At 39.3% G+C, this 16318-nt stretch overlaps 1 protein-coding gene across 1 annotated transcript; it reads left to right on the top strand.

Moving 5' to 3' along the window:
- The first annotated feature begins 4038 nt into the window (after positions 1-4038).
- Positions 4039-15839, top strand: iqce (IQ motif containing E). Its single transcript, XM_073463811.1, has 21 exons — positions 4039-4399; positions 5617-5658; positions 5819-5864; positions 5959-6108; positions 7454-7555; positions 7747-7817; positions 8162-8275; positions 8358-8408; positions 8502-8572; positions 8662-8734; positions 9040-9080; positions 9380-9531; positions 9738-9793; positions 9878-10107; positions 10305-10412; positions 10749-11019; positions 11125-11211; positions 11972-12102; positions 12205-12296; positions 13378-13476; positions 13979-15839. The coding sequence occupies exons 1-21, from the start codon at positions 4328-4330 to the stop codon at positions 14101-14103; spliced, it is 2184 nt and encodes a 727-aa protein (XP_073319912.1). The 5' UTR covers positions 4039-4327; the 3' UTR covers positions 14104-15839.
- Positions 15840-16318: the final 479 nt, after the last annotated feature.

Genomic DNA, 16318 nt, shown 5'->3' with positions numbered 1-16318 from the left:
CTGAAAGAGTTTACAAACTGTTGAGGTTTTGCTTTCAGATCATTGTGAATTCAATACTTTTGGGGGATTTTTTGGCTGCTATCCTTGGGCTCTGTTACGATTGGGGACTTATCGTCTGTTTTGACATTTTTAAGATAAAATGATGATTCAGTTTGGTTACTTAATAACTGGAATAATTGCCAGTTTCAGCCCTCGCATGTTGTCAACTGGACATTCAAATACAAAAGACGAGTACCAACAGAGAAAAACATCCCATGTGCCCATTTTGACCAAATCCCAGACTAAATGAATATTCACTGAAGAGAAGAGGCAGGTGAAGGGCCAAATCCAGAGGAGAGCAGACTTTTGCTCAGTTCCCGCTTCATGATCGACATACTGTATGAGATAGGAGTAGATTTCTGATTTAAAATTCAAAATTTCTAGTTTCTTTTCAAATGTCAAAGCGATTCCCTTTTGCTGCTGCTATGAAATATAAGTGCATTACTGTAAGTCGCCCAGCTCATCTATAAGTGAGTATAAAATAGTTTCAAGTGTTTTGTGAGTGTAGAACCGTTGATGCCAACAGGCCAGGGGTCTGAACAGGACTGGTGGTTGGGAGTAGGACTTGGCTTCTGTTTTGAGAATTGGATGGTGGACAGAACATGAAAACTGGGCTGGGTCAGAGCTTGTATAGGAAGTGTGGAGGTGGGGCAAAAAAGCCTGGACTGGGCCTGAGCTGCCTGATGCTGGAGACCTCTCATCTCAGACCACATCGCCCCCCTCTGGGCCTTCAGAGTACATCAGCAAGGACGTGGATTTTATGATTTTATGGCAAAAAACAAAACAACCAACCCTGATGTCAAACCCAAGTACAAACTGACAGACTGACTGTAATCCTTATGTTTCTTCTATTTTCAGTTTCCTCACCTCCTGTCCTGTCTAATTCTGCCTTTGAGCAAGGCAGAGAAGACCTCATATTAAACCTGTGTGATGTCTTCAACACAATATATGCCAGTTTCACAGCAGACATTTTGACTTGTTGTGACAGTGCACAGCCCACAGGTGTCACTAATAAAATGAATTACAGCTCAGAAGCAGCTAATTAACTATATTATTTAACCTGTGCTGTTTGTACTGTAAAATATAAAACTGTCGTCTGTGAAAAAGAAATATAAATATACAGTCTCTTGATTTTATTTAGCTAATTCAAGGACACTGGTGTTTCTATTTTACATTTATTTGATACATTTATCATGTTATAAGTGTGGTATAGTTAACGGAGTAAGTAATCGAGAGACAGGACTGTCAGAGAAACCAGCAATAAAAGTGACAACAGTAAAAAGACGCGTGATGTTCACTGTGTTGAGTAAGTATACACATGATTTGTGAGCTAACACGTGAGCTAAAATTGTTAGTGCACACCCCATCTGATAGGATGCACAAGCTCAACCATACGTCAAGAGTATAAATAGTGTTTCTTCAAATTCATTTGGGATTTCAGGGTTTTCCAGGGACTTGGATTACACCAGATGAGCTGCATGGAGCCACCTTCAGTCTTTTTTTTACGTTTTCAAGCAAGTCTCCATCTACTTCAGTTGTTTAAAAGAATTCTCCAACGCCGTTTTGCTGTGAAGCTCCAGAAATGTTTTGTGGACTACGAAACTTCACCTGACTTTCCACCAGCATGGGGCTGAGTAGACAATGACTAAATTTTCATTTTGGGGTGAACCCATCCTTTAATTGGGAAAAAGTTTAATATACCAAAATCATTACATTGGCTATAATAGAAATGATGACTCCCTGACCTCCAGGAATCATGCTGTGTAGTTTAACGCTCACTAGGTGGCAGACATGCTACTTCTGCCATGCAACAGGTTACACGCCTTACATGCAGTTTACTGTATATGCACACACACACAGAAAAGACAGATGTAACCTCGGGGAAGATTTTGTCAGTGTGGCGACTGGGCTGTTTGAGGAGATCACTGAATGTTTGATTTTTCATCATGAGGCCAGGCACACAGGAATACAGAGACCACATCCATAACATAAATGATACTCACACTGTGAAGCTCAATTTCCACATTATCGGGTGTTGATTGTGCACACAAGCGTCGATTGGAGTGTTTGCTAATTCACACAGCTGATGTGATGACTATTCTTCTCTAGGTGTTGACTTCTATAGAGCCCTTTAATAACACCTACCAGCAAAGGTGTGTATGACGATGACAAGGTAGTTTTGTAGTTAAAGCTATGTGGTGAAAGCATGTTTGTTCAGTGTTATATTCCCACTATCTCTGCAGATGTGGTTGTTTTATTAAAGTCAGATGTTTGTCATTTTTCTGGGATCACAAAAAAACATTTTGTTGAGCCAATTGAAGTGTTTTGTAAAAAGGTTGGATAAATGTGTGTCTTAGATGAGATCTGCAATGGGTTTGTTTGCCCATGAAGAAAAGTATGCTGGTCTGCCTGACTGTGGCTCTGGGGGTCCACCACCTGTATAAACAGTGTGGATGAGAATATGAACCAGTAACAACAGCGAACTGAGCTCTCGACAGAGTTTGAGAGAAGAGGAGAGTTTGAAGAATGATGCAAAATGGGAGTGGGGCAGTTTACATGAGAGATTCATATATATTTCTATTCATCCACATATATCTCCCTCTGTATTTACTCCCTGTTCCTACAATAACAGCATGCTCCTACTTCATGCCAACGGGCTGTTCTTAAGGCCAATAGATGTCAACATACATGTCTCAGAGTTTTTAAAAAAAGTCAACGTTTGTTTATCTTTCCTTAACTTCACTTATCGGTTATATTATGCTGTAGTTTCACGAACCAAGAGGTAGATGATGGGATAGAGGAAAAAGAGAAAAATGGAGCATGATAATGGCAGGTTACAAGGAATCATAAAGTTGTAGTTAATCAGGAGAGGAATGGGAATGTCTGGTAAGAAGAAAAAAAACAAACAAACACAGGAAGCAAAACTGACGCAAAAGCAAACATTTTGATGGACAGGATGCTACTATAAGTTTTGCTCAAAAAAATAATATAACAACTGTAGTTTATCTAACAAGAAGGTTGCATTTCATGCAGGTTTCATGATAAATGAAATGTACGCCTGGTTATCCAAAATATAAAACAAGCGAAAAAGTTACTTTTTCATAAAAGAAAGCAAGTTGTCATCGATGTATAAAAAAGTATTTTAATGTGTGTGTTTTAAATCTGCAATATTGATTTGTATATGTAAAATGCTAACTTACAAACTGTCCAGTGTTGATCTGCTGTGGTCAGAAGTATACAATATATTGATATTAAAACTTGATGGTGATATGAGACTACATAATGTCTTAGATTTTGGATATCGTTATATTGTGATATCGGCATTAGTGTTTTCTTTTCCTGGGCTTAAAGGCTGCATTAGCGTAAAGTGATATTTTGTGAAAGCGTGTGCTTTTGGGGATATTTCTAATAATTGAGATATATATTGTGTACTTAATTATATTTTAAGGCCATATCACCCAGCCCTAGTAAGAAGCTAACAAGTTGAACAGGGAACACTGGATGAATCTCCTTTATCTCTCCTTGCCCTCGTCTTCTTCTCCCGTGCAACTGGAGGAAAAGACCTGAAGTGCCTCCCTTTAGCACCTCTCCACCAATGGGTAACATGAGGAAATGAGTCAGAAACAAGGAGGGATGGGAAAAGTATTGACACTGAGCCCTGGGCTGTGGTCATGACTTCTGTCAAGCTATTCAAAGCGGAAATGTATAACCGGCTCGAATTTTCAAAATAAGCTTCTTAGTGAAAAACATCTGGGCATATTCTTTAAAATATTACAGATATTTGACTAATTTCAAAACGCATGTCGTCATTCATACACTGACAACTAAAATACATGGTTCTAAATATAATTTGGTTAAATCTTGCCAGCTTTCACCCGGTTTATGTTTTTATTTTGAAGGCACGCGAACGCAGCGTCCGGTGCGGCGCTGACATTTTCTAGCTAGCTTAGCACAGCTCATTAACAGCTGCCTGGTTGCTAGACGACTCAATCTGCAACAGCGATGTGAAAACAGCAACCTCTGCGTGGAAAGAAACTACATTTTTACGGATTTCAGGAAGCTATGGTCAACAGTGTTCATCGCCGGCTCATTACGCGCAGGATCCGCAGTGTTGTGGACTGAAATCTGAGTTGTAGCATAGCTAACGTCGCTTTTGTTGCCCCATGTTTTGACGACTAGCAAAAGGGGCAAACCTGAAGTGCGCTCTTTGACTCGGGGGGAAAATGAGACGATTACACACGGATAAAGTCAAGTTTTCCAACTTAACGTAACGTTTTGCTTGACAGCTATGTTTAGTGCGACTGCTAAGATGTCTCTGGAGGCGAGTGATGTTCAAACAGATGAAGACTGCGAGGAGCTGGTGAGTCCTTCGCTTTGGTTGGGTCGAGAATACAGCTGACTTTGTCCCTCAGTCTGCAAATAGGTTGTTTTAGTAAGAGTTAGGTACTTATTTAAAGCGTGTGGCTTTATTATTTGTTTCACTCGTTTCCATGTTGAGCCTGTAGCCCAAGCACACACTACAGTACAGTACACTACACTACACTACTGTAGTCATTGGCATGTGTTGAGAGCATTTCAACTAAATACTATTTGTTTTGTGGGGTTTTTTTTGGGTCAATTTTCTTATTTGAAGCACTTTTAAGAGGCATGTAGAGGTAAACAGTGTTCAATATGTCATCAAAAAGCAAGTAGTTTAAACATCTTAGTAATAAATCCCCTCAGGTGTATCATGGGACCCCTGGGGTTTATGAGGTTTAATTTGATCAGTGCAAATTTAAGGTAACTAGAGCTGCAACAATTAATCGATTAGCTGTCGGCTATTAAATTAATCAGCATGTTTTGGTAATCAGTTCATCGGTTTGACTAATAAAGTCGAAATCCTCTCATTCCAGTTTCCTAAATGTGACTTTTTTTCCCCTGGTTTCTTTAAGAGCCCGACCGATAAAGGATTTTTAAGGACGATACTGATACAAATATTTGGTGATTTAAAAATCCGATATTCCGATATATCAGCCGATATATATATAATATCACAAAATCCAGAAACGCGTAACAAAACATACAACAGATTTACGTAACTTTAGTTATTTGTAGTTATTTATGAGTCCTCACTGAAATAATATGATAATGCAGTTTAAAAATAAACTTGTTTGTTTTATTGTCACAACAGAACAGAGGAACATCAAAATTACTACTGGACGTTGTAGAGTGTCCTCTGGTGGACAAACTATCCAACGCAAACAACACTCATAACATGGTTGAAGGGTGTCCGTTTTTATTTTATTTTTTAAATATTCATTTATCGGCCATTATGAATGCCGATACCGATAGTTTGGAAAATGCCTAATATCGGCCGATATATCGGTCGGGCTCTAGATTCTTTACTCCTCCATGGCAGTAAGCTGAATATTTTTGGGGTTGTGGACAAAACAGGACAGCAAGACATTTAAGTGCCATCATCTTGAGCTTTGGGAAACACTGATCAACATTTTTTACCACTTCCTGACATTTTTAATCAAAAACTATTTCAATAATTGTAGTTTCATCCCTAAACACTCACTTCTCTGTCCAACCCAGGTTGAGGATGGCTTCTCTTTCTCTGCTGATATATTGGAAAAGGTAAACATATTAACTGTTAATGATGAATTTCATCATGTAGGTTATCTTAATACCTTTGCTTTTCTATGTTGGTTATTGATTTGCTTTCGACATATGTTCTGCCTCATGGAATTAGTTTGATCAAAACACATTTCCTCTGCTTGTGTCTGTCCACTATCAGAGAACAAGGAGGAAGAGATCTTCTGGCAAGCCCCCTCCTTCTCCAAGTAAGAGCTGCTCTGCTGGGAATTTTTGCAAATGCTGTAACGAACCCACTTTCCAAATTTCATGATTGTTTATATACAGTATATATATGTGCAGGGTCTCCGTACTTCTCCAGTATGAATATGAATCCCAGAAGAGCAGCAGTGGCGGCCTGGAGACTGCCGAGGGCCTCCCTTGGGGACACCAGAGGGGACACACCGGGAGAGAGCAGCTCAGCTCGCCTCACATCCCTCAGCAACGGCCATGGTAGGCGCCGCATAAACACACAGACAGTGTCTGTCCTCTGGAGGGATGGTGGGAGGAGTGGCTGCAAAGGCTTAGATGAAAAAATTATGGACAGACCGAGAAGTGGTTTGTTGACTTTGTAGGTGTCCGGCTCGCTACTGATGTCTTTGGGAAACTGATGATGAGCAGCACTGCAAGTGTTACAACAGTATCTCATTTGGCTTGATCTTTTTGGGATTTTACAAGAGAAAGTCGGTTCTAATTTTAAGGTGCATTCATTGATTTTTCTGCCAAATAGAATAACTCTACAACAACCTGACAAACACTTAATCTAACATATTTGCAAATGCAGTCAGTTGCCAATTTATGAGTTACACCGAGATAAAACTAATGCAGTCTAATACAACAGTCCTGAAATAAATCCTTCCTTCATGAAGGTTTGGTTGTAACTTTCAGTTTGTGTTGAAACTGTTTTGGAGAGATGTTGATTCTTCTCTATGATCACTTTGGAAAAAGCAGTTTGTGGTCCTGTTCAAGCCTGTCTTGATGATTATGTTGTTCACTTATTGTACATATCTTATCTTACAGACTTATGGATGTGCAGTATGTACATGACCGCAGTCATTTTGTATCGCTTGTTGTGTTGTTCATGTTCGTTTACATAATAATCTCACAAATGTTGATGATGCAAGAATAAGTAGCAGGGTTTTCCCTGCCATTTTAGGACTTTGGCTAAATATTATAATATTCATCTTCTATTATAATATTTCCCATTCTAAATTCAATGTTTGAATATTAGGAATTAACACTTCATTGCTCTTTCAAAGGGTGTCCTTATTATTATGCTATCATATTATTATTATTATATTATAAGATCCATAAAATGGTCTTAAATGACAATGACATTGCTCAGTTAAATTATTTCTCGGATGATATATTATCCAAGAAAAAGCAGAGTCAGGCCTAGAGCTGTTGAACTGTACTGTAACGTATACTGGTATATTTTTTGCTGATATAAATTGCCTTGACAAAATGGCAGAAGCACCGCAGCGTGTTTATCAGTGTTTTCCTTTCTGAAAACAACTGCCTGCTACTGGAAATTAGAGTGGAATTTGCAGCCTGCGCAAAAGAAAAAGCAAACACAAGCCAAAAATCTTCTGTAGCGCTGCCGATTCTCTCTGGCTTCATTTTCTTCGTTATCGCTGTACTTTATTGCACTCTCCACACTGATTATTTGATCTGTTTCTATATAGAAACCTTGAATCGGTGGAGCTTGCTCTCAAGGGCGTTAAATGCATGAGTCAGACAAAGTATTGATTCGTGTTGAGAAATCTCTCAAACCTCTCTCTGTCTGCCTCTTTTTCAGGTGCGTCCCAGACGCTGAGATCAGAGTGCGATGTCACACCAGAGCTTCTCAAACAGACCTTGAGCATGAGGCGACATAAACATCTCCACTCTTCATCCAATGGTGAGAGAATGTGTAGGTGTGTCGGAATAAGAAACAAAGTGAGGAAAAGTAGAGATGGGCTGAGTTGAAGTCTAAGGAGACAGGATCGAAAAGCATACTGGACAGTGAGGGTGACATTATATCAGCACCACCAGGTGTTTCATAACTGTGTGATTATGTAGCATCTCCCTATTCGTCCCTCTGTGTTGCAGGCTTCACCTTCAGCACAGGTGACCACAGAGATAAGGAGGACATGAATGATGAGATTATTCGCCTCAAGAAGGTAAAAGAGTTACACAATGAATGTTGTGTATGTAATATATGTAAGAAACAAGTATTTTTATTGCATCACAGGTCCCTCTGCATAGATAAAGGATAAATAAGTAGACGTACATCTCTGGTCTGCTGAAATGGCCTTGAGCGATGCATTCAACGTTTTGTAGCTGACTCAGACTTTCATTCCTCTGCAGAAGCTAAAAGGGGCTTTAGACATTTTTTCACTGCATTGATTGAAAGTTTTTATTTAGATTTGACATTTAATGATTTCCATATGCAGTCTTTATATGTTGACCTTTCCCTTTATGTCTCTCTAAATGTATGATCGATCACTTGTGCTTTTCTCTGCAGAGTCTCCACGCACACAAGTCTGACAACCAGAAAATGAAAGCCAAACTACGCCGCCTAGAGGAAGATAACGCTAAAAGAGAGAAACAGATAGAAGAACTGTTGGATCCCACTAAAGTATGGTCACTAAATTGTTTCAATGTTTTGTCATAGAAACTTTAAGACGCATGTTAAAAACCTTTTCTTTTTTTTCCTGCAGGCATCTGAATATACTCGTAGTTTGGTGGATAAGAAAAAAGAAGGGAGTGTGGTGAGTACATCCAGTCTGTTAGAGAACATACCAGAGATGGGTTTTATGATTGATCATCTTTCACAAATTTTGTAAAATTGATTGTCCATCAAGGTTCTCAATGGGCTGAAACAGAGAATCCTGAAACTGGAGCAGCAGTGTAGAGAGAAAGAAAACGCTCTGAGGTAAACTACGCCATGCCATCTTTGCATAAGTTAATTTGGTTTATGAGGGAAACAGCATCATTTTCAGGTGACTTGCTTTTTTCCCCCAGTAAATTACAGAGTGAGCTGAGGACCACCAACCTGGAGGAGCTGAAGATCACAGTAGAAACCTACTTTGAAGAGGTAACATCCCTTTTCCTCGCTCTCAGGCTGCTTCTGTGCGCTTGTTAAATGTCTGCTCTCAGAGTTGTTCTTTGTTCTTGGACTTTTTGTGCAATAACCCTGTCAGAAATTGGTGTTGACCAATGAAATGATACCTTCTCATTGCAGGCATGTTTCGCTTCCTTTTTTCCAAAGGTCATCAGGGTTTTGAGGGATACAATGCAAAACCTGAGTGTGAAATCAATGAATCGTGCCATCACATTGAAAGACCACACTCTTATATAAAGATAGGGAAAAAGACCCATTGAGTGTGCCTTGTCTTTCAGATCCAGAGGCTGAGGATTCTTCTCGAAGCTGCAGAGAAAAGGTAAGCTGATATATCTGCTGATCAGTTTCAGCTTCCAGTTTTATTTGTGATTTGAGGACGTATCGCGTCATACAAAGTTGTAACGACATCTAGATAAACTATGTTCCAGGGCTGCAACGAAACATTTTCATTGGTAGCACTGATGCGTCTGATATTCAGCAGGTCAGATAAGCAACCAAAACAACAAAAAACAAATCACTTGATGGTTTTTAGAATGACCCAATAAGATTTATTTGAGTTTGTCAAGCACTTTACACATTTTTCTCATGAAATCCCTCCCTCTCTCTCTCTGTGTACAGTAGTCGAGCAGAGAGTAAATGCTCCCAGAGGCAGCAGAAAGCTTTAAGCTCCACGGTTCATCGTCTGTCTGAGAACATGAAGCAGCTCCAACAGGAGAACTCAGCGCTCAGAGAGGAGCTCGACACCGACAGTCCTGCAGGAGGAATCAAAGGTGTTTTCTCACACAATGAACCACACTGACTGGCCAGATTAAAAGACATTAACTTCATTTATTCCTCCTTATTAATTTCTAGTTTCGATTTTGCTGTGCCTCCTCTAAACATGACACCTTTACTGATTTCATGCAGTCAGTATTGTTTAATGTGTGTGTGTGTGTGTGTGTGTGTGTGTGTGTGTGTGTGTGTGTGTGTGTCCTAGGTTACAGAGAGTGGAGTAAACAGAGACTGTTGCGAAGGCTGTTGGAGGTGGAGAAGGTGAGGGAAAACTTTAACCAGCTGTCCATCTAAACACACACACAGTAGCTTCATCACAGACCGACTCCTCTCTCCTCCAATCAGAGGCTGGAGGACAGCAGAAGACACGCCCAGTCGGCAAAGAGTAGCAGTCGATTGGACCAGGAGGTCCAGGCCACGCCAAATGTGATTCTTGGGTTTACCATGGCAACAGAGGCAGTGGTCTCCGTAGGAACGTGCACTGAGGAGGGGGAGGAGGCGTCTGAGCTGAGAGAACGCCTCAGCCAATTAGAGAAGGAGAGGGCGGAGCTTCAAGAGACGCTGTCAAGTAAAGAGTGAGTGAGCAGCAACCTGAGGCCACTCAATTCACCTGCAGCCTTTATGACACACAGTGTATCCATGTTTTCAAACCGTAATACATCTTAAACATCTAAATTCATGACACACAGCAGAGTGAGAAAACAGTTTAAGTTGGTTTATCAGACTTGAATTTTGTTCATGAGACTGAATCTGTGTTGTGTTTGTGTTTCAGTGATGAATTGAGACAGTTGAGGACAGAAAGAGAAGAACTGGAGAAAGAGACAGAAACATGGAAAGCCGAACAGACAAAAGAACGGGACAAAGAGAGACAGGAGCACAAGTATGTTTTTAGCTGTGTCATTTGACTCATCATCCCATCTATGGTTGGTTAGGTGTATCACTATATTGCAATGTTCTGTGAGCTTGGAATTTTTCAAATTTGAACAGTTCTGCTTGTTTTTAAATGTGAAACAGTCAGTTTAAGACAAACAACTATTAAAAAAAAGGGAAAAAAGAATTCTACATGATCCTATAACTTTGTCCAATCACTCCAACTTTTCTGCAAATTTGACCAGTGGTAGTAGTTTTCCTGCGAGTAAAATTGTTGGAGGACATCTACTACAGTTGCTAGTTGTGTTTTGTCACCACTTCCTTATGCATTATTTGTGCTTCTCAGACAGGAGTTGGACCAGCTGAGGGCAAGGATCCAAACTCTGGAAGACAGAAGTAAACCTGCACAAGCTGAGCCCTCCTCTGTCTCTGCCTCATCGCCAGAGGACAATGAGGACACTCAGGCTGGAGCAGGTATGGGAGAGAAGAGGGAAACTGCAAGTAAAGAAGAGAAGGAGGGGGCGGGAGCTGAAGAATTATGTACAGACGCAGGGATGAAAGAAAGAGAGAAAGCAGCATTGGTCATCCAGACAAACTGGAGGGAGCACAGAAATAGGGTAGGTAACGAACCACAGCTATGTAAAAGAAGCTGTTTGTGTAAGAAATATATACAAATATCTTTGTCTTCTCTTTCTATCTGTCTCTTTGCATTCTATATTAAGGACACTGTGATGTTGCAGTCAGCATTTAGAGGCCACCTCCTCCGAGAGTCACAGCTCAAGGACCTGCTGAATGACACACGGAGAAAGGTCTCACCCACACACACACACCAAACACTTCAATATAGACTCACAGTCAGTGAATCATGTTTCACTTCAGAGTCATTGTATTCAAACATCACCGGCACTTTATAAACAGTTGGAGCCGTAGTTTTTTTTTAAATGATTCCTCAAACTTTGAAAAATCTTTTTAACTTTAACATTCTCACAGTATTACACTGCAGGGGGCACTATAGTCCTCATTGTTGTCTTTTCTCTGTAATGTTGTATTTAGTAATGCTGGACATTTCCTGAATTCTGCAGATTTCAGTTCTGGATTTTTAAAAAAAATCTGCTGAATATCGAAATTGGCAATACTTAAAATCTCATTAAATTAGTAACAGGATCTCAGTGAAAATCTCGAAATTCTTCTAAAATTGGGAATAAGGGCCAACTGGTCTGTACACAACCACAAGGTGGAGCTGTTGTCCTGGACAAAGCACTTCATAGTTGATGGATGTGTTTTTTTTATAAATGAGCCTCAAATGAGTTGAATTTAATAGGCGCTTCGTGGGACACACAAGGACACTCTTTCCCAAAATATGTGAATCATGTTTTTTGTGATTCTGAATAAATGGTCTATCAGGATGTTTGTTTTATGAAACCACAAAGAATTCGACAGTGCATGTTTTGAACCTATTAATCTTAAAGGTTCCAACCACTGATTTGAGTTGTAAGGCTTTGATACCGTCCTTATCTCATGTAACCCTCTTTCTTTCTGCTCCGTCTCTTCCTCATCTTGTCTTCTCAGGCTGTAGAAGCAACAAACCGCGGCGATGTTACACCCTCCGTTGTAGAAGGAGAGCTGGACGCGGGTGCCCTGACGATGATACAGTCTGCATTCAGGGGACACCTGACTCGCTGTAGTCTTGTAATAGAGAGGTAATTCATGTTTACACGTAAAACACCTTTGAATAACAGATCCACTGCGACACGCATTGTATTTTACTGCATTATGTGTGTGTTTATGTGTTTTTGCATTAGCTCCGGGGTCTCTGTGCCTTCTCTAATGGGAAGCAATTTGCCCGCGCTGGTACCAAGAAGAACTCGCTCAACACACACACCCGGCAGAACAGGTGAGGTTTGATGCTTTCATAACTTTTCACTTGTCACAAGCTTTTATACGCTTTCATGATGTTGGTATTTTTAAATTAACACTCAAACGCTCCACATCTTTTTTTTTTTTGCATGTCTGTTCATTCTGTTTAATCCCAATATTTCTGCACAGTTGCAAATAAAGATGAGGATGCATTAATATTATTAGAATTCAAATATTTGTTGAATTTGATTCCAGGGTGCCTGTTTTCTCTGCAGCAGACAGAGTTTAGACAGGCTCATATAAAAGACAGATGAGGACACTCATGTACCAGTAACATTGCTACCTCACATGACCCCTAAAGATCTGAAGTTCCTACTTTTCAAGGGCCCTTAACTGACCTTAATGACCCTGTTAGACTCCACCATCTTTCCCCTTCGCTTTCCCCTCCATCTCCCTGACTTTTAATAGGCTGACAGCAGATGGGTACACAGAGCAAAGCAGTGATGTCAGCGACCCTTAGTAGACTGCCCCTGTATTTAATGTACAGTGGGCTACAGTGAGAGATGTGGGTCTGTACAGTTCTTAAGGCTTTTTGCAAGAAGACATAGGGCTGCGATAACTGTCTTTTTGATGCAATTTTGGTTAGAAATATGCAGTTATTTTCATGGTATAGTGTAGGGTGTTTCATTTTGGACTCATCTGTTGATTCTTTTCTTTATTATTAGATTAATTGGTCTATAAAATGTCAGAAAATGGTGAAAAATGTTGATCAGTGTTTGTTAAAGCCCAAGATGGCATCCTAAAGTTTTGTCCACAACCCAAAGACGTTCAGTTTACGGCTATAGAGGAGTAAAGAAAGCAGAAAATATTCACAGTCGAGAAGCTGGGATCAGATAATTCAGACTTTTTCTTCTTAAGAAAAATAGTTTAGAAAAGTTTTAGATGAATTGTTGCAGCTCTAGTACAGCGTCAATATATGTGGAATGTAAATAAGAAGTAAATTTCTAGCATGAAATCAGGCATGGCATTGTCTATACATTTGAAAATATTTTCATTATTTTGTATCTAAATGGTGCCCTGAAGGACTCATTACTAAATGTGGTGTTTTGTTTGCTAAGGTGCTGCATCCCTCCATAAAGATGATGAAAAGCAGGCAGAGGAAGAAGAACCCTGGCTCGATTCTAACACTCACACCTCCAGGATGACACCCAAAACAGGTTAGAGAGCGATGACCTGTCCTGTTTTGGGGTTTTGGCTGTTAAAAGCACATATGATCTCGGGGTCAGGGGCCAGTTTGGATGTATATACTGTATATACTTATACGTTGAAATGTTTAAAATATTTACTAGAGGAAAATATGCTGAGAGAAAGAGCTTGATAAAAACGTAAATATTCAAGTGAGAAAACGCAAATTACCTCGTTAAATTCTATCGATTTCTGTCATGTTGATTTAGTCTTTTTTTAAGAGTTGTTTGTGTTAAATAAAATATATATATACATATATACTCTAGACATCCTTCCTCCTTAAGGTCAGAGGGTCTGTGTGTGTCTCTGTGCACTCCAACACAGAGCCTTATAATTAAAATATAATGATGTTTATGAGAGAATTTAGTTTATTTGTATATTCTTGTGTCCAGCCCACTACAAATGTGTTTGTTTAAAATGAATAAAATGGTGTCATGGTGATTAAGCACAGCTGTACCTGTATATCTCCTGCAGACCAAACAGAGCTTCGTTGCACAGCTGAGTCTGCCGGAGCCGCTGCAGTTGATTCTGATGACTCTGATGACATCATCGTGTCTCCATCACGTCCTCTGAGAAGCAGAGAAGTCTTAATCTTATAGACCTTCTCGATTGTGTGCGTGTGTGTTTCTGTGCGTGAGAGGGTGTAGGCAGGAGGAATTTCTGCCTGTTTCTACTCACAGCCTGTATGTCACAGACTTGCACAGTCATATGTACCAAATCGTTATGGTTTTGGGTTCTTACTGAACCTGCAAATGTTAGCTGGGATGCTCCAGTATTAGTCAGGATGATACATTTACAATAATCGCTGTCTGCTGATCGATTGGCTGTGTGAGCGCATTTTTTTCTACAGTAATAACCAGAACATTCTGGACAGTTGGGTACAGGGTCCTTTATGACATAAAGTTAAGAGGCACATAAATGCCAATGTGAAAATAAAAGATGTCGATGCATCCCAGTGTTGAGATGAGGCTATAGGATGGAAAGCACTCACATATACATGAACTACACATCCCCTGTAATTGTATGCTGTATCGTTTCAGCCAAATAGCCCTTTCCAATAGTCTCATATTTTTTCAATGATTGTTTTAGTTTGCCAAAGTGCCTACTTCATGGATACTCATAAGGGGAGACACTACAGGTGAATTGGGTACATGTTTAACTTATAGATATCATGATCACGAAGCTTCCCCAATTTATTATTAACATTAAGACACTTACTTTTATATTACAAGCTCTCTAAAATGTTCTGTTTAAATATGCAACTTAAGCGTCGTCTAATTAAAAAATACACCAATTTGCATTTATTTCCAGAACATAAATCTGAAAATTGGAAAAAGCCAGCTTCAAAATGCAGATTTGATATTCATCGTTACATAAAACAGAAAATTCTGTGAACAGCCATAAAAAAAACATACATTTTCGACCCGTTTTTATGAATAAAATGTGATATAAATCGGGCTACGAATTATGAACAAACTCCTCAGTTAGAATATACACAGGAACAAAAGTGGAAAGTTTGGTGTAGGTAAGTTCAACTGAAGAGGATATTTCTAGCAAAAATGAGAAAAAACTTGTTTTGAGAAAAATTCCATACAGTTCTAGATAAAAATGAGTGAACAGGGTAAAAATGTTAAAGTTGCAGTATGTAAAACTTGGCCACCTGTCGAATTTATACTCAAAACAAACAGGGCAAACCTCTTCACGGTGAACTCTGGGTGGTGGTGTTATCAGGAAGTTAACTTCATGCAAATAACTGTTATAGAAAGAGTAAATAATTCCTAATTCTACTGCTAAATAAATGGTGATCTTCAACATTTCCTTCACTAATTGTAATAAGATATGTCCTTGTTGCTCAGTCTAGATACTTTAGTAATATAGAAACAATTAATCAAACATGATCGGTAGACAGCAGTCTTGTCACACGTTAGAAATCCAACGTAAATCTTAAATGAATAATTCAGGCTTTGAAAGTGTTAGAACAAAGCAGTTTTCTTTACCTTGAACCAGAATTGTGACTGAATGTGATGAAGATAATGGCAAATGAATAAACAACGGTTACTTTATGATTGAAAGAGTGCTGCAAAGGTAGAAGCATTTAATGTTCAGTCAACTTGGTATGCAGGCAGATTTCCCTGTTGTTATCTGCCCTGCTCTCCAGTTGTAACAAGGTTTAAAAGGGTTATCAGAGTCCTGTGTGTGTGTGTGTGTGTGTCAGGGCTGTTACTACACTGTAGTGTTACTTACTGAAACAAACACTTCAACGTGTATTTTGCCGTTTTCTTTCCACTAGACTGAAAGAAGACTCGTGAAAAAAATGGCCCAAAATTGTAAAATCAACCAGTCTATTTAAAAAATAACACCTGTAGTTTCTCCTCATAAAGTCTGGTAGTAAATGTAATCATTTTTCTCACATCACTGTAAATTTGTCTGGATTTCACAGGATAATGAATGAAATATATTTTGGCAGGCCAGATTTGTAACACATAAGTGTTTATGTGTCATTACATCAAATCTATCATGTATGCTTTATAAATTATGGCTGATTCTGAGGTGTGATTGAGGGATGATGTTCAACTGATGCACTATTGAGTCAAACTGTGAATAAATTATAGATCAGTCTGCTGCAATACGAAACACACAGTCAGTACAGTGGAGGATACACAGGCAGTCCGTCTAACGCCAATAATGTTTGTGCTTGAAATAGACGAATGATAAAATGTAGGGAGGTCAACAGAGAGAATGGACGAGTGCCGGTTTCCCCACATGATGTGTGTAACTTAATTTCAATTGATTAATTCAATTAAATGCTGTTTT

This window comes from Pagrus major, chromosome 1 (assembly GCF_040436345.1).
Source record: "Pagrus major chromosome 1, Pma_NU_1.0".
Classification (NCBI taxonomy): Eukaryota; Metazoa; Chordata; class Actinopteri; order Spariformes; family Sparidae; genus Pagrus; species Pagrus major.
The sequence above is the reverse complement of the archived record's forward strand: the minus strand, read 5'-3'. Positions and strand labels throughout refer to the sequence as shown.

Coding starts and splice junctions, on each gene's coding strand:
- iqce (XM_073463811.1), top strand. CDS start 4,328: ATGTTTAGTGCGACTGCTAAGATGTCTCTGGAGGCGAGTGATGTTCAA. Junction 5,865..5,958: donor CAAGCCCCCTCCTTCTCCAA/GTAAGAGCTGCT, acceptor ATATATGTGCAG/GGTCTCCGTACTTCTCCAGT. Junction 12,103..12,204: donor TGTAGTCTTGTAATAGAGAG/GTAATTCATGTT, acceptor TTTTTGCATTAG/CTCCGGGGTCTCTGTGCCTT.